At 33.0% G+C, this 18,264-nt stretch overlaps 1 protein-coding gene across 5 annotated transcripts; it reads right to left on the reverse strand.

Annotated features, from left to right (window-relative positions):
* Positions 1-1,189: 1,189 nt before the first annotated feature.
* Positions 1,190-8,490, reverse strand: LOC133286815 (ABC transporter G family member 39-like). 5 transcript variants are annotated; one of them, XM_061484279.1, is made up of 20 exons: positions 8,126-8,490; positions 7,922-8,042; positions 7,708-7,796; positions 7,428-7,512; positions 7,002-7,292; positions 6,808-6,898; positions 5,621-6,518; positions 5,291-5,451; positions 5,032-5,130; positions 4,718-4,873; positions 4,545-4,628; positions 4,135-4,256; positions 3,561-3,893; positions 3,160-3,450; positions 2,985-3,068; positions 2,701-2,834; positions 2,367-2,594; positions 2,017-2,188; positions 1,561-1,815; positions 1,190-1,459 (listed from the first exon to the last, which is right to left on the reverse strand). In XM_061484279.1, exons 1-20 carry the CDS (start codon positions 8,488-8,490, stop codon positions 1,190-1,192), a joined length of 4,329 nt encoding a protein of 1,442 aa, XP_061340263.1. The 5 variants fall into 5 exon arrangements, with proteins under 5 accessions (XP_061340263.1, XP_061340264.1, XP_061340262.1 ...); XM_061484280.1 differs by having other exon boundaries at positions 4,135-4,271; positions 4,593-4,628; positions 4,718-4,883; positions 5,027-5,130; XM_061484278.1 differs by having other exon boundaries at positions 4,135-4,241; positions 4,718-4,883; positions 5,027-5,130.
* Between the last annotated feature and the right edge of the window lie 9,774 nt (positions 8,491-18,264).

The raw sequence follows: 18,264 nt of genomic DNA on the forward strand, positions 1-18,264 counted from the left end.
CCATATTTTCCTCTAACCAAACACCCTCTTAGATGTTGCCAATTGGCGCATAAGTCATTAATCATGTTCTAAGTAGGTAGCCGTGTCCAAACTCACTACAAGAACCTGTCACTTGGTGCAATCCATACCGTCCAATCCACTTGTTGCATAAGTCACTAAACATGTACTAAGCATATTACAAGTCACTAATCATGTTCTAAGTCACTTGACATGTCCAAAATCACTAAGCACATTCTAAGTTAATACCCATGTCCTACCAAGTGCCAATGCTAGCCTCTTCCTTCGATCCGCCCCTGTTATATAACTTAAAAACATAAAAAAAAATAAAAAAATTTAAGACTTACTTGAAAGACAGAGCTCTAAGAAATTAAACAAAAGGCTTAGAGAGAAGTCAAAGAGAATTTTAGAAAAAAAGTCAAAGAAAATTCAAGAGAGAAGTTAGAGAGATGGTGAAATTAATGAGGGAAAGTAAAGGGGAGATGTATTTATATGACGCAACTAGAATTTTTGGGTGGATAGTTGATGCCCTATTGTGACCTTTTGGACGCATAACTGGTTGTATTATTTTTGTAAATAGTTGACTAATCATATTAATTTCATATTTTTCTTATTAAAAATAGAATTTTTCAAAAAAAATTTCCCCAAAATACTCAGATTAGGAGGATATGCTCTTGTTCTTAATTAATTTATTTTTTCCTTTCTTCTTGCAATGATTGGTGACTTTTATATTTGTCAATATCATCAAAGTATACTGGAAACTTTTTCTTACTAAAAAAAAAAAAAAGTATACTGGAAACTACGTCAAGCATCAGACAATATCATCTAATTACTATTTTACGAAACCTTCGGTGGCCCAAGGTATGGAGTATGGGCTTCCTCTAATATGAGTAACTGGCTCGTATAAACTGGTTAGCATTCCCACTATTATAAATTGATTACTGGACCCCAAACTAGTTTTTAACAAAAATAAAATAAAATATTGCTTGGAGAGGGCTTGACGATGGCGTTGGGAAATGAGCTTCCACAGGTTGGGCCCTAAGAAATGGGCTTCGATAGAGCTGGTGTCTAGTGGAGGAGAGCTTCGGACAATGACATTATATTCAGCAAACAAACTCCTATAGCATTAACAAAAGGAAAAAACAAAAAAGTCGTACAAGTAATCCTAAAACAGATAGGGTTTTATCTCAAGCTATCTTCTTTGGAAGTTTATGAATTTGATGCCATAGGCAAACACAAACAAGAAGAGGAGAACCCAGCCTACATGAGCAGCAGCAACTGCTGGAAGGAAGTCATAGTCATAACCAAAACTTTGTTCAAGGAATTCCTTCAATTCCATGCTTTCAGCTCCTGGTATCTCCACTTGTCCACTTTTGTCACCCAGTTGTGAGGTAATAAGGCCATATAGTGTCCAAGCAACAGGAGAAGCCCAATAGTACCATCTCCACCATATAGGGATTTGCTGTAACAATTAAGAGAAATACAAGTTTTGATATGCATAAGAAAGTGTCTCATTTCAAGAAACAAATTATGAAATACACATCAAAATGGCAGATTGCTTACCGTTCTAGGAATGATAAATCCAGAGAACAAATTCCAGAAACTCAAGAAGAAGGACATACAAATGGCAGCAAAATGGTCACCCGGTGTTAGTGCAACAAGCATCATCCCATACAGAGTGAAGTAGATAAAACACATCAGAATATAATAGTAGAACCAAAAGAAGTTCGCTGCCTTCCAATCAAACCCAATCATGGAGTAAAGGATTATAGTGTAAATAGCTGTTTGAATTGCATTATAAATTGCCTCTACAGCCACCTGCACAAACAATCAATGAGGTACTTTTAGTCTGAATATTTTTTCTTTCTTTTCCATTGGGAAAAGACCTTTATCCATGAAACTTTTCTAACAAAGATTTGTCATTTCAAAAGCAGCATGAACTTATTTCAATAAATTAAACACAATTGAATTCATTAGTTTTTGTTGAATCCATAAATCACTCTTTCTTTGCTTTTACACCTGGCCAAATGCATAGGGCAATGCAGAATACATCCCTGCTGCTCTTTCACGATAGAAGACAGTTCTTTCAATGGCAACGACTGATTGCACCGATGAAGCGTTCATGGCTCCAAGAAAAAGCACAGCAGCATACATGGCTCCCAAAAGATTCATTAAGTCTTGTTGCTTGTGGCTGCCAACAAAATTTGTTAAGTAAACATCCTAAGTTAAATTTCACTTGAAATGCAAATTTTAATGTGAAAGGCTATGACTTAGTAGAATACCAAACACGAGATAGAGGTACGCAAAGCCTTCTGTGTCTTAAATATTATAGACAAGATTAATGAATAGGTAAAATGTTAATGACTTACGTCTTTTTGGCTTTGTTCCAGAAAATTATACCAAACAATACTCCGATAAATATTGTCATGAGGAACCGGACGGCATTATACTGAGGATTTCTCCAATAGGACCAAAATTGTTTCCAGAAGTTAGCTTTGCACTGAACAAAAAACGATTGGGAGTATTTGCTTGGGAAGTACAAGTCCTCTGAATGTGGTGCTGGAGTACTGAGCTCCTCGATAAGTTCTTGATTCTTCCTGAAGAAAGCACAGAGAAAACAACAGTTATAAAGCTAGAATTCTTGTTTCATATAAGTTACAAGCACGCTAATAATTAACATAACTACAACATGAAGAAACTTACTGATAAAGGGTAGAATTAGCATAAATCTCTGCAAAATCTACATTGACTTGAGCCTCAATTGAAGTAGAGCTGATATCAAGCATCCATGTGGCGGGATTATAACCATCCTTGATTTTTGGAACCCCAGGGATAGCCTGAATTAAGTACATGTACATTACATATATATGAAACTTTTGTCGCTAAAGTTATAAGCACACCACGGTGCTCAAAGTATGGAGCTAAGGTCTAAAGACTTCAAAGACAGACTTCAAAGACGATAGACATAGAAAAGCTTCAATACTCACTTCAAAATATTCTACGAGCTTATGTGAGCGGCGACCAAGAGGTCCGGCATAGATGACCTGCCCTCCTCTTTTCATCAACAATAGCTACATTAACAAAGTAATCGAAATTGAAGATTCACAATAATCAACCAAAGGAATAACACAAAAACTCAACAGCTACGGGGCATTGAATTACCTCATCAAAAGCTTCGAATATGTCTATGCTTGGTTGGTGAATTGTGCACACAACGGTTCTCCCCGTGTCTACTGTGTTTCTCACTGTTCGCATAACAATAGCAGCAGCTCTAGCATCAAGGCCAGATGTAGGTTCATCCATGAAGATAATTGAAGGGTTTGCAACCAACTCTACAGCAATAGTAAGCCTTTTCCTTTGTTCTGTTGATAGACCATCCACGCCTGGAAGCCCCACCAGAGCATCTCTGATTTGTTTAAGCTCAACCAATTCCATAACTTCTTCAACAAACATCTGCATCATCAATATAAATATAACTAAATCAAAATTCTATTGAGAAAGGGTTGCATTAAAAACATAGTTAATTGTTAATGGCCAAGAAGACAAAGCTTGTTCCAACACACCTTTCGTGTCTGTATCTTTACATCTGAAGCAAGACGAAGCCACGCTGAGAATAAGAGTGATTCGTAGACAGTAACATGTGGAGAATGAATGTCATTCTGTTCACAATAACCGCTGACTCGTGCAAATGTTGCTTGGTTCTTTGGGTAACCTGCGATGCTAATACTTCCTTCAATGTAACCACCAGTTTTTCTTCCAGCTAATACATCCATGAGGGTTGTCTTTCCAGCACCACTAACACCCACGAGTGCTGTCAATATGCCTGGTCTGAAAGCACCACTTACATCCTGTAGTAGTTGAAGTCTATCCTTATTGATTCCTTGACTCCTCATTTCCTGATTTGATAGAAGTCATTAACAAAATCAAAAGCTTTACTACGAAGAACAATAATAGCTCCCAACAAATTTCACTGGATTCCTAAAGTTCAACTTTTTCAGTGAAAACTCAACAATTTTGATAAAACATATAAAGACATTGAATTTTATAAGAACATATTTACATGATCGAAGAGAAGAACAGTAAATTATATATTATGCTTTCAAGAAAGAATGCAATTTTTAGAATTGAGTGACTTACTGCAGGCATATCTACATAGTAGCTAATATGACTGAATGCGAGTGAGAGAGGTTGAAACGGTAGAACCATTCCTGTTCCCGGTTCTTGGTTCGAAGAACTAGCAATTTCTGAAGAATTTTTTACTTCCATTTCTGTACCTGTTCTTTATCAATAAGGATTAGCAGCGTTAAATGAAATGGTGTCATTGAATTGCATTAGAACTATGTGCAACTAAAGTTTTCTAAATTTGTTGCAGCAAAATGAAGAAATGAATCTGCATTAAAACACTTAAATCTATTCAATAAATTACTCAAAAACATGTTTCTGAATTTTAATGCTGTTGATTACTTATAACCATCATTTCTCTAAATAACAATGATGTACACTTGGAATTACCAACAAATAAGGGGAAAATAGATAGATATAAAAACCTTCAAGGACATGCTGTCCAGAGGATGAATTTTTATTCTTCTTGTCACCTTCGTCCGCAGTGACAGCTTTAGAATCACCAAAAGCTGAAATTTTTGTTTGACATTATAAGGGTTTACCAACGGTGAAAAGTTCATTCAGTATTTATTTCAAAAATCCAAAGGGTATAACTTACGATTCAGATAAGTCAATGCAAAAATGAATAGAAGGTTGAAGAGAAGAGAAAACCCAAGCAAAGCTCGAATACAGATCCAAAACCAATACTCTTCTGTATAAAAGCCTCTAGATTTGAGAAGTACTTTTCCAACTGTAGGTGCATCAGTTCTATTGTCTGTATTTGGCTGCAACACATAAAAATGATATTTAATTATACTAAAAAGTTTATACAATAAATGTAACTATACCTAGACACAAATTTGTCTTTGCTGTTTGCAAGTAGGTAAGACAGGCAGTGAGAAACAAAAAGAGAAAATTGATATCTTACTTCACTCCATCTTTTATCTAAGAATTCGTTCATTACTATGGCATTCTGACCATACATCATGGGAGATATATAATAGCCCCATATCATCCACGGCTCAATGTCGTCTACAAGCACAAAAGAAAATAAACTGGAATAAGTATTTGTTTCGAACTATAGAATACGAATTTAAAAGAAGAGTAAGTGAAAAAATAACATAGTTAATCTTATTAATGCTTCCTTAAACTACATGATCAATCCAAAATTAAGAAGTGATCAAGGACTTACCTTTGGCAATAATAAAACCTCCTAGCACAAATACCAGTTGCAAAGTCAAGGTACCCATTGTGTTAGCAACAACTAGTGTTCTACCAGCTGCGGCAATGAACCGAAAGAGAGAGAGAGCCATCTGATGAATGCCAAATAACGCCAAGAATTGTCTGAAAAATCTGATGAAATAGAGAGACAAATGTGAATTAATAAATTGTTATCATTCTAATTCATATAAAAACTATTAAAGCTATAAAAATTTCGAAAACTGATTTACCCTGCTTTCAAGTGCCAAGCTGAGCAATAAAATTAAGGCCATTATATTTGAAAAAAGTAAACTCATATTACCTGCTAGCAGAAGGAGCAAACCCAATTGTATAGTACGTAAGGACAATCCATATCCCTGATTCCATAAGAGAGAGAGGGATCCTGAGAACCCATATAGGTAACCCAAATGCCCATGCAGGGTAGAACATAAAATCCCTTTGTTTGTAGAATACGGGAAGCCTCATAACAGTCATGGATAGTTCTGCCATCCCATTAAACATCACATTTACTAGAGAAAAGAATAGTGCTCCAAAGAATTTTTGCCCGTCTTTAACAGTGCCCACTGGCATTTCTGTTCTAAGGAACACAGTAAAGGTAATGATAGACATGATTGTTATCTGTGTTGTCTTGAATATATAAACAAAAGAACTACGCTTCATAAGCAGCCATTCTCTTGAAAAGCATGCCTTAAATAGTTCCCAGTTTGATATACCATACTTGTCTTTCACTAAGGCAGTTGGGTGGGTTCGGCTCTTGTCATAGGGAACCCCAATCTCATTTGCAAGTTTCTCTCCTATGTTAAACGAACTGAAGGCCTGTACAAAGTCTGGAACTGAAACATATCTGTAAGGTTCATTTTTGAACCAATATTGTTGCTGGTCTTTCTTGGATGTTACTTCTTGTAAAAAATCAGCAACTCCTTTTCTCTCAGGACATGTGAAACCCATGTATTTAAAGAACTCTAGCACATTCTCACGTGGTCCTTGGTATACAATTTGTCCTTCTGAAAGTAGGATAATGTCGTCAAAGAGTTCAAAGGTCTCTGGTGCTGGCTGTAGAAGAGAAATCACCATGGTCACATCGATGATATGAACCATTTGCCTCATGAACTTGCATATTTGAAATGTGGTGGAACTGTCCAATCCTGTTGATATTTCATCCATAAACAGTGCCTTTGCCGGTCCTACCAGCATCTCCCCTACACCAAGTTACAACTGAAGCAGTTAGTACAGATTAATAGATAATTACAAATGCTTTTATATACATGCCATTAATTGGAAAGATTCTAGGCCATTATAAGAAGAACAACACAAATTGCATTTCTGATACCTAGTACTTCATTATTATTATTTGAAAATTTTGTGCTTACAAGGAAATTGAATCTCTAGCATATAACGTAAAGAGTTAAACTAATTATCAGACGTGTGAGATTACTTATTTAATAACTTGAGTTTGTAGGTTAAGCATCTAACAAAGAAGAAATCAACCTGTTGTTACTCGCTTCTTCTGTCCACCAGAGATACCCCTTCTCATGTTATCACCAACCATAGTGTCAGCACAAATATCCAGCCCAAGTATCTGTGAGAATATAATAAAAGTCAGCTTATACAATAAGTGGGAAAAAAATAGAAGCATAGAGGTAATACTAATAACTTGAAGTATATACAACAGTGGCACAAACCGTGAGAACATAATCTGTTACCAAACTGGTTTTTTGGCCAGACAATGCTACAGCCTTCATGAATGCATCAATCTCAGGGTCTGGCTTAATTCCTGTTTCTCTCTCCCTTCTTGAAAGTTCCACCAACATTTCATACCTAGTGCCAACGCCCAGACAACGTCCTGAAAAATCTAATGTCTCTCTCACTGTCATTTCTCCATGGTGAATGTCGTCTTGACTAATATAAGCACAGGTTTTTCGAGCAACGAATTCATTTAGCTCATGGCCACAGTAAGTGATTCTCCCAGAGGCCTGGTCAAATCTCAACATAAAGCCCATTTCGTTGTAAAAACAAATTACACATACAGATGATAAGGATATATTATTTAAGTAAACTAATTGAAAACAGAAAAAAATATATATATATAGAAAGAAATAGGAACGAACCCTTAAATCACGGTCAAGTTTTCCTGCAAGTGCCAGAAGCAATGTTGTTTTCCCAGCACCTGGAGGACCCAGTAGGAGAGTCATCCTGAGATTAACACAACAAATAAAGTAAGTATCGGCTTTAAATGCCATAAAATTAATTATAAAATGATTGAGTAAAATTGGTAGTCAATTAAGTCTATCTACTACACATGAAAGAATGTATCAATGTAAGTACAGAACAAACAAGATTCATCCATCTTTGAAACTGCTAATAATATTGAGATTTTTTATAATCCACCTTGATGGTTTCACCATTCCACTAACATCTTTAAGAATCTGAATTTCTCTCTTCTTGGACGGTGCAAGGTGAAACAATCCCATAATACTCTGCCGTGGAAACAAATGAATCAGATAAAGCATTAGTAGTAGTACTTTCAAATTTAACTAAAAATCATACATATATAGAGTGAAGGCTGGTTTAGAGTTCAGAGAGAAACAAACAAAACAAGTACCTCAAAAGTGTTGAGAGTAGCATTAAGAAGGGTAGGAAGCGCTCTGCTCCCAACATACGCATCTCCATCCACACATAAATTCTCATATCGGACTTCAATTTTCGGGATTTCAATCCCCACCCTGTATTTTAATTTTAACAAATGCAATAAATAACATTGACCAATTAATAATAATGATAACAAAGTGATATGATAGATAAACACCTATCCACTCTTTCTCTAAGTCTGAGTAGGAATTTCTCATTGTCTTCCTCAACAATCTTTAGTACACTCTCCATTAGCAGCTTCTTGTCATGTAAACCAAGATTGGTAACATCAACTTCATCATGCACAACTTTTCCATTGTCAAGCACGTGCTTTAGCACCCCTTTTTTCATGCGCTCAAAAGTTGGCAAGCGCTCTATGGCAACCCATATAAGGTCCTGCTCATCATCCTCCTGTGTGTGCCGATCACTCCTGTCGAACACGTCCGGCGTCGCCGTCCACACTTCTGCGAAACTCGCCGAGAACGAGCTCCGGCGACCGCTTGTTGATATGGCCAAATCATCCCCGGCCAATGCTGATGCCATGTCACCAATACTTAAGATGAATGTAATAGCAAGTTACGTACATAACATGCAATTTGCCTTTAGCTCAAATCACTCACCACACATACTTGGAGGTTTTTTTTTTTTTTTTTTTTCAGACAAATACTACTGCCTCAGTTCCTTTGTGAAGTGCTTCAGGCCACTAAGTTTGTAGGAAGAAGGAGGAGAATGTGGTGGAAATTCGGTGTAATCATAGAAAATATATGTATATATATAAGGGGGCATCATCACTCAACTTCATTTATACTAGAGTTGTTATCAACTATTGAAATTGATTATAAGGCTATATATATATATATATATATATGGGGGCATGATCATCTTATACCGGTGTAAGAATAATAAATCTTACACCAAATCTTAACCATTGATTTTCTACATCTAACGGTTAAGATTTATTAGGTCTCACTCATTAATTAATTTTTAATTCCCAATAAATCTCAACCATTTGATGCACGGAAATCAACGGTTAATATTTGGTGTAAGATTTATTATTCTTACACCGGTGTAAGTTGATCCTATCCATATATGAGGTAGGATCCTTTGACACCAATGTCAAATTTTAATTTTGACACTTCATCTGAGAGCCGTTAGATCAAAAAAGATCAATGGTGTCACATGCTTGCAAATCAGTGTCGTTGATCTTTTTTTATCTAACGGCTCTCATATGAGGTGTCAAAATTAAAATTTGACACCGGTGTCAAAGGATCCTACCTCTATCTATATATATATATATAGTGAGAGAGAGAGAAAGGTAAGATTCTTTAACACCAGTGTCAAATTTAAACCATTAGATAAAAAAAGATCTATGGTGTCACATGCTTACAAATCAGAGTTGTTAATCTTTTTTGATCTAACGGCTCTCATCTGTCAAATTTTACTGGTGTCAAACTTTGAAATTTGACACCAAATTCTAACAATTGATTTTCGTCAATCAACGATTATCATTTATTGGGAATTAATAATTAATTAATAAGTTTGATTCCCAATAAATGATAACTGTTATTGGCGAAAATCAACGGTTATAATTTGGTGTCAAATTTTAGAATTTGACACTGGTATCAAAAGATCATATATATATATATATATATATATATATATATATATATATATATATATATATATATATATATATATATATATAGGCTTTAATGTTTCTAAAGGGAATGTAGATAAGTTATCTATATTCGCTTCCAAAATGATGTTGTTTTGGGTTAAAAAATTAAAAAAATATAATGAAAAAACTATTATAACCCTAAAATAAATTATAATTACAAAAATACCATGATTTCCGCCTCAAAACGACGTCGTTTTAGGCTCACTGTAGATAAATTATCTACATTGACTATAGTAAAAGCGAAGCCATATATATATGGGTTCCTATTTTGTTCGATAGTTAATATAGATAAGTTTTCTACATTGAACCCAAAACTACGTCGTTTTATTTATTTATTTTCTCATATTAATTGATTCACCTTTGAATGGTTATGATTTTCTTTTTCTCTCTCTTCCTTTATCACCATTGATCTATCTTTGTACGATTATGATTTAGTAGTCAGAGATAAAATTATCTCAAACAGTTTGAGAAATGATAAACCATATATATATATATATATATATATATATATATTCAATTTTTCTTGGCAATTCACCAAAATCCTCGGCAAATCCTGATAAAAATATGTACGTGACAGGCAAAAATTTTCTGCACAAAATTAGAAAATATGGAGAGAGTCACTTTCATTGAGGTAGATGGAATGTGGTTTTCTTAAGTTGAATAATCGGAATTAATTTCGTTAAAAAGCTTTAACAGTGACAATTTTTAAATTTTTTTTTATCAATTCTCGTTGAAGTTAATAGTTTATCAAATATTTTTCTCCTTTCACATAAGATAAGATTTTGTTCCTACACATACATCAACTTTTGTGCTAAATTTTTATTTTTGTTTTTATTTTTTTTTAAATTATTGATCTCACTTTTTTATCTCAGTAGAAAATAACTCTTTTATCCTCTTGTTAAAAGAGAAAAATATTTCCCTTATCTTATTCATAGAATAAGAGAATCAATTTAGCTCAATCGTACGGAGTGAGGCAGCACACCTCATCTTAAACTTTTTATGTGCCAAAAATCATACTAAATCCATCTTTGTGTGTCGGCATTCTTTTGTTAACTGTCTCCCAAAAAAAAATAAAAAATTGATTTGTTTTTAGTTTAATGTCAACTCACCTGCTCCCACAGCCTGTATTCGCTTAGCATTCATTATCTATTAATCTTATTAGTTAGATTGGATACGTTTGCAGTATTAATATATTAATAACGTGACAATAACAAGCGGCGTACCTTTTGAGGATATTCCCCTTTCTTACTATATATGAACAAAAAACTCCCTTTTGCAGTGAGGCTATAGTGATTAGTTGTACATATAATTTGACCTACATATCATGTGCCAAAGGGGATCTTTTTGCCAGATTCTTGATGAATAAGCAAAAATGACGGTTTGTGATAGAGGATAATTTTTTGACCCATGTTTCCCGTCTCATCAGAAGGGGATCTCCTCGTCAGAAAACGGGCCTTATTTAACGATTATCGAAACGCTAGAATTAGAATCTAAATGTGCATCACGGTATTAACTGGTTCAGCCGAGCTTCACTCTTAAAAAATTAAATTTGTATTTAAATATGTGAATCTGATCAAGTATGTTATATGTTATGAATATAATTATCGACAGAATATACAAAAAAATCAAAGTATGGTTTAGTCTAATATACTATTTAAAAAAATAAAACAACAAAAAATTATCCAAACAGAATATACAATCAACAACACTAGTAATTTCATAAATATTTATAAATTCAAGAATATCCAAGCAGTATAATATAGAACAAAATTAGTCAAAAAGTCTGTTTAACTAATAAAATTGATAAAATGGATTGAGGAGAGATGAAGAGCTATTACTAGTAATATAAAAAATATAAAAAAATAAAAATTAATATATTAGGCCAGCCTAAGAGGCTTTAAGGCTGAGCTTTCGAATTGAAACTTGAGAACTTTTTATTAAACGAGCTTTTATACAAGTCTAAAACTGGTTCCAATAACTAATTTTAGACATATTTGTTCAGGCCTTCACGAGCCGAGTCAAAAACCCCTGAATGATCTCTTGTTCGTTTACGATCCCTAATCATGAGTAATATACTTTTTCTAAGTCAAAAGTCTCAAAATTGATTTTTTTTCCTATGAAGATCTTCATTTATTATGATTTTTCTTTTTTGGATGTAATGTGATTAGGAGTTGTACATGATCATACACTCTTGAATTTGGTCTAAATAGGAAATGACATATATGTTGAGAGAAATTATATTTATATATATATATATATATATATATATATATATATATATATATAAGAAAAAGTATTTCTACAGTCACTTTAGATAAACTTATCTACAGCCACCATTTTTAAGAATATAGTTATAACACGAAAGTTTTTTTTTTCTCTCTCCACGTCAGCAGACAGGTTTTGAAAAGTAAATGAGAAGAGAGAAAAAAAAAAGCAACTTTCGTGTCATAACTATGTTCTCTCGGGAGAACATAGTTAAAAATGGTGGTCGTAGATAATCTTATCTAAAGTGGATGTAGAAATGTTTACCATATATATATATATATATATATATATATATATATATAAGGAAAAGTATTTCTACAGCCACCATTTTTAAGAACATAGTTATAACACGAAAGTTATTTTTTTTCTCTCTCCACGTCAGCAGACAAGTTTTGAAAAGTAAATGAGAAGAGAGAAAAAAAAAAGCAACTTTCGTGCTATAACTATGTTCTCTCGGGAGAACATAGTTAAAAATGGTGGTTGTAGATAATCTTATCTAAAGTGGCTGTAGAAATGTTTACTATATATATATATATATATATATATATATATATATATATATATAAAAGATGATTCTTTTGATTCTAGAGTAAGATTTAGAAGTCTTACTCCTCATCTCACTTGTTAATGGATGAAAATCAACTGTTATCATTTGTAATTTAATTAATATGACTCACGCCTCTTTATGTCTATCTTTTTTAAAAGAATTTAAGTTTGTATCTTTTAAAAGAGAACATATTTTTTCTTTTATATATATATATATATATATATATATATATATATATATATATATATATATCAAGTGTGAGACTCACTTACTTAAAAAAAAATAAAAAATAAGAAAAAGAGTGATATATCTTTTTATATTATGTGTAAGAAGAATTTATTTTCTCATACAACATGACAACAATAAACCCTATACTTTTATATATGTAAAAAACAAAATAAGTTTTGATGTAGAGTCACCAACTACGTATTGAAATGCTTAGAGTACACGTTACTTAAAATCTAATCAAATTTGTAATAGTTTGCTGTGAATGAGATGTACGAATCATTTATGGGAAAGTATTTACCATTTATATATCTGGACAATATGTTATTATTTAAAGCGATTAAGCGAAGCTTGGACCACTGCCAACGATGCATTATTTTGCAGTTATGATTGTCGTGTATAGGCATTAATTGTCTTTTTTATTAGATAGGATCCACGTTCAGTTGTGAGAGCAGGGAAAAAATAATATAACAAAAAAATTGAATATGAGTGATGTAGACCTATATTAGAAGTAATAAAGGGTTCATTGAAACGAGAGCCTAGCATGAGACAGAAGCTCGCACTAACGACTCAATTAATAAGACAATACATTATATATACATACAAGCAATTCTGCAAAGATATTTCATAAAGCAAACAACTAAATCCCAGTAGCATAGGTTCGATAAACCTTCTAGTTGAATAAATTCTTCGTCCATAAGATGCACTGAACTTAGTATATTTGGCTATTTATTTTATAATATATAGACAAAATATATTACAATATTTAAAAAAATAGATAATATGATATTTTTTATTCACATGTTGCAAAAAAATGGACAAATACACTAAATTTCCAATACATTTGATATACTAAAAATTTATTCCTTCTCATCAATCCATGACTAAACAACAATGATAGGGCATGGGCTTTGCTAAGGCTCAACAATATAGGTGATCAAAAGGTATCCCGTGTGAAGGTTAGGCTAGAAAAGCAACCTAAATTAGCCCCAAGAAACATATCAATCATGTCATCATACTAAGATGACATAATAAACCTTCAAGCAGGTCATGTCGTGCATTATAAAAAAAGAGGTCAAGGCCCATGTATGATAATTTTTCGTTTATAATTAAACTTATCAAACAAATATTGACTTGAGTATTGGAGAGCTTTGCAGGGACCGAGGAAGGAATAAGCATTGGAGGTCACCCCTTCCTAAATTTTGATTATTTTATTATTACATGTATAAAATGATATTTATTTGATGATAATAAACTATTAGCATTAATAGTTAGGGATAAGTTATTCTACTTATTATTTTTCTGTTTATCTTTGTCTATTACTCTTCAACATCGTTAGATCAGAATCTTAACTAACATTTATTTTTCTCACTCTTCTAAGATTCTGATCTAATGGTGTTGGAGAGTGGTAGGCAAAGGTAGGCAGAAAAAATGGTAGGTAGAATAACATATCCCTAATAGTTAACCCCTCCGTAAAAAATACTTATAATAATTAATCCATCTTATTATTCTTAATAACACATATAATTTTGGTATTTTATCTTTGGTCCCCATCCATCACAAAAAATTCATGATTCTGCCACTGCTTGTAGGTATCCACCCCCTCTTGTTCCAATCAAAATATTCAATAATAGTATTGAAGATCCAATATATCTTGTGAATACCATCTCGTATAACATAGCAGAGATTTTGTCCACCAAATCTCATACTCGAATCAAGTTCAACCATATATGATTTGACCCAATTTTTTTGTAATATGATAAAAACATAAATAAGATAAAAAAAAAGTGCAAAAAAGCCAATTTTTTGGGATAATCTAATAAAAATAAAAGGAGATTTTTTTTGTTTGGTTTCGTCAAAGGGAAAAATATATAATATATAATAAATGAATGTTAAATTATTTTAGTTTTGTATATAATAAAATTAATTTACCTAAAAGATTTATATAAAATAAAGCGAGGGGGAAAAACATATACGAATAATTTTCATTTTCCCTGATCATAATTCTTCACGCAAGCAAGACATGTAAAATATGTAAATTTTATCAAAAATAAATCCACCCAACTCTTTTTCTCCCTATATACAAGGAGTGATTTAATTTAAAGAAAAAAATGAAGAATTATAATTATTAATTAATCAGTCCAAGAAATGTTGAGTCTAACCACACATGAATGAATGAGTCTGGTCCATTTGAAGTATGAGGTGAGTTTGTGGAAGGATATGATGAGAGGCATCATAGGATGACTCTGCGAAATGGTGTTGAAGTTCTCGATTTGGCTGAAACAAAAGGTGGGAGGTACAATGCACTTTGATGCTCAAGTCATGTTTGATCAATGAGTTTAAGTGATAATAGAGAATATGATCATACTTGAGCTTTCAGCTTTCTTTATATAGTAATTACGAGTGTTAACAGGTTGAGCCAGGTCAGACTTTGATCTTGAAAGACTAATCCTGTTTAAATATATTAGTCTAACCTAGCCTGTTACCTATTACGAAATATAATTATCGGTATGTGACTTGACTTATTTTCAAAAAATAAAAGCCTGTGTTAGAAACTAAACATGAGTACAGTAAATACATTTAATTGATTAATCTTCCTCTTCATTGAGGATTATATATACATGGAGAAAATGACAACCTATCATATAACTAGGAAACAACTTAAACAAATTATCTTTAACAATCAGATCCTATCTAACAATATCTTAACAAATGCAACAATACTTCAAATTTAAACTTCCTTTCAACACTCCCCCTCAAGTTGGTGCATGGATATCCAACATGCCCAACTTGTCAATCACTTCTTCAAAGATTCTTCCTGATAATGCTTTGGTTAATACATCTGCCAGTTGATCTTCAGATTTTACGTGAGGAACTTGAATAATCTTTTCATCCAGCTTTTCCTTAATGAAATGTCTATCTACCTCCACATGCTTTGTTCTATCAGGTTGGACTGGATATGAGCAATATCAATAGTTGCTTTATTATCACAATATAGGTTCATGGGTTGATCATATGTGATTCTCAAATCATTTAGGATGTTCTTTATCCACAATAACTCACAAACACCATATGCCATACCTCTGTATTATGCCTCAGCACTTGATTGCCTGGTGGTTTTATCTCCAGCCCAGTCTGAATCATAATATCCTTCTATTCCAGCTTTATTTTTAGAATACAAGAGACCTTTTCCTGGTGATCCTTTTAGATATCTAAGGTTGCGGTATACGGCATCCATATGTTGTTCGCTAGGAGAGTGCATGAACCTACTTATAATGTTTACTGAGTATGCAAAGTCAGGTCTAGTATGAGATAGATAGATTAATTTTCCCACTAACTTTTGATATCTGTTCTTATCAGTTTCAACTTGATCTGGATAAATTGCTAAGGAGTGATTCACCTCAATCGGGGTATCAGTTGGCATGCAAGCCAACATTCCAGTTTCGGCCAAGAGATCTAGAACATATTTCCTTTGAGACAGAAAAATTCCTTGTCTTGATCTTGTAACTTCAATTCCCAGAAAGTATTTCATTTGGCCTAGGTCCTTCATTTCAAATTCAGCAGCCAACCTCTTCTCTAGTAGTTTCATTTCTTCTACATCATCACCTGTTAATACCATATCGTCTACATAAACAATGAGTATGGAGACCTTCCCATTTTTGTGCTTTATAAACAGTGTATGATCTGAATTGCTCTGCTTATACCCAAACTTCTTCATTGCTAGAGTGAATCTTCCAAACCATGCTCTGGGTGATTGTTTAATATCGTACAATGCTTTTTTTTAGTTTACAAACTGTATTCTCTTTTGATGGTGCTAATTTTACTCCTGGTGGAACATCTATGTAGACTTCTTCTTCTAAGTCACCATTCAAGAAGGCATTCTTGACGTCAAATTGTTTTAGAGGCCAATCCCTGTTAGCTGCTATTGATATCAGAATTCGAATTGTATTAAGCTTAGCCACAGGAGCTAAAGTGTCTTGATAGTCCACACCATATTTTTGAGTATACCCTTTTGCCACAAGTTTTGCTTTAAATCTGTTAATACTTCCATCTGCCTTAAGCTTTACCGTATACACTCATTTACATCCAATTGCTTTCTTGCCTCTAGGTAAGGGAGTTAATTGCCAAGTCTTATTTTTGTGAAGGTTTTTTCAGAAGGAAGGAAGGGACGGGTCGTTGTACGGTTCATAAAGAAGAAGAAAAAAGAGTTACGGGCTGGGTTCGGGTAATGAATATGGGTAAAAAAAAATATGGGTAGGGAAAATAACGAGTGAGGGAAAAAAAATAGAATAGGAACTTTGTAAAGGAAAAAAATTCCCAGGATCAGAAATCGATACCATGTTAGAAACTAAACATGAGTACAGTAAATACATTTCATTGATTAATCTTCCTCTTCAATGAGGATTATATATACACGGAGAAAATAACAACCTATCATATAACTAGGAAACAACTTAAACAAATTATCTTTAACAATCAAATCCTATCTAACAATATCTTAACAAATACAACAATACTTCAAATTTAAACTTCCTTTCAACAGCCTGGTTTAACCTGTTAAAAAAAATAAGGCAAAAAAAATTTATCCAAATATAATATACGATCAACAGCTCTAATAATTCCACAAAGATTCATAAATTTAATATATATTCAAACAACATAATATAAGACAAAACTATTCAAAAAGTCTATTTAACCAATAAAATGGGGTGAAATGGATTAAGGGGAGAGGGGGGCTATTATGGATAATATAAAAAATATAAAATAATAATAAAAGTTAGAATAATAGGCCAGCCTGAGAGATTCTAAGTCTGATCTTTTAAATTGGAACCTGATACTTTTTTATTGAACGAGCTTTTATACAAGTCCAAGCCTAATTCCAACAATCAATTTTAAAAATGTAAGGTCAGGCTTTCACGAGCTGGGTTAAAAGCCCCTTGTTCGTTTAGCATCCCTAATAATAATCCTTAGTATGTCAACATTCAATCCCATTTGTGAGTTCATGTGACTCTTGCAACTTATCTCATTCACGAGATGTCTATTTGTGGCTATATTATTTAGATCTACTTAGAACCTTGTGTTTATGCTTCAATCATTGGCTTTTGAGGAGGCCTAGCTGCTACTCCTGTTGTGTATGTGCAGATGACATGTATGCGGAATAAACATGTTTTCTTATTCTTTAAGTCTTTATTTTTATGCCTCTTGATTTGTTTAATAGATTAGACCCTTTATCCCTTCATTTACCCCAATCTCATTGCTGATTTGTTGATATGTAAATAGTTATAACTTCTTATTTAAATATTTAAATTCCAAAATCACAGTCGACATATTCGCTAAGCGATGATATCATTTTTAGCAAGGCAATTGATACTTGTGCATTATTAATGCAAAGTTAGTTCAAATCATTTACCCCAATCTCGTTGCTGATTTGTTGATATTTAAAGTAATTATAACTTCTTATTTAAGTATTTAAATACTCAGTGCTCAAATTCCAAAATCAAAAGTCGACATATTCGCTAAGCGATGATGTCATTTTTAGCAAGTCAATTGATCGTTGTTCATTATTAATGCAAAGTTAGTTGTAACATGACTACATCCCTTT

Source organism: Gastrolobium bilobum, unplaced genomic scaffold, assembly GCF_033153095.1.
Source record: "Gastrolobium bilobum isolate Gb01-03AN ecotype WA unplaced genomic scaffold, APGP_CSIRO_Gbil_v1 utg8265, whole genome shotgun sequence".
NCBI lineage: Eukaryota > Viridiplantae > Streptophyta > Magnoliopsida > Fabales > Fabaceae > Gastrolobium > Gastrolobium bilobum.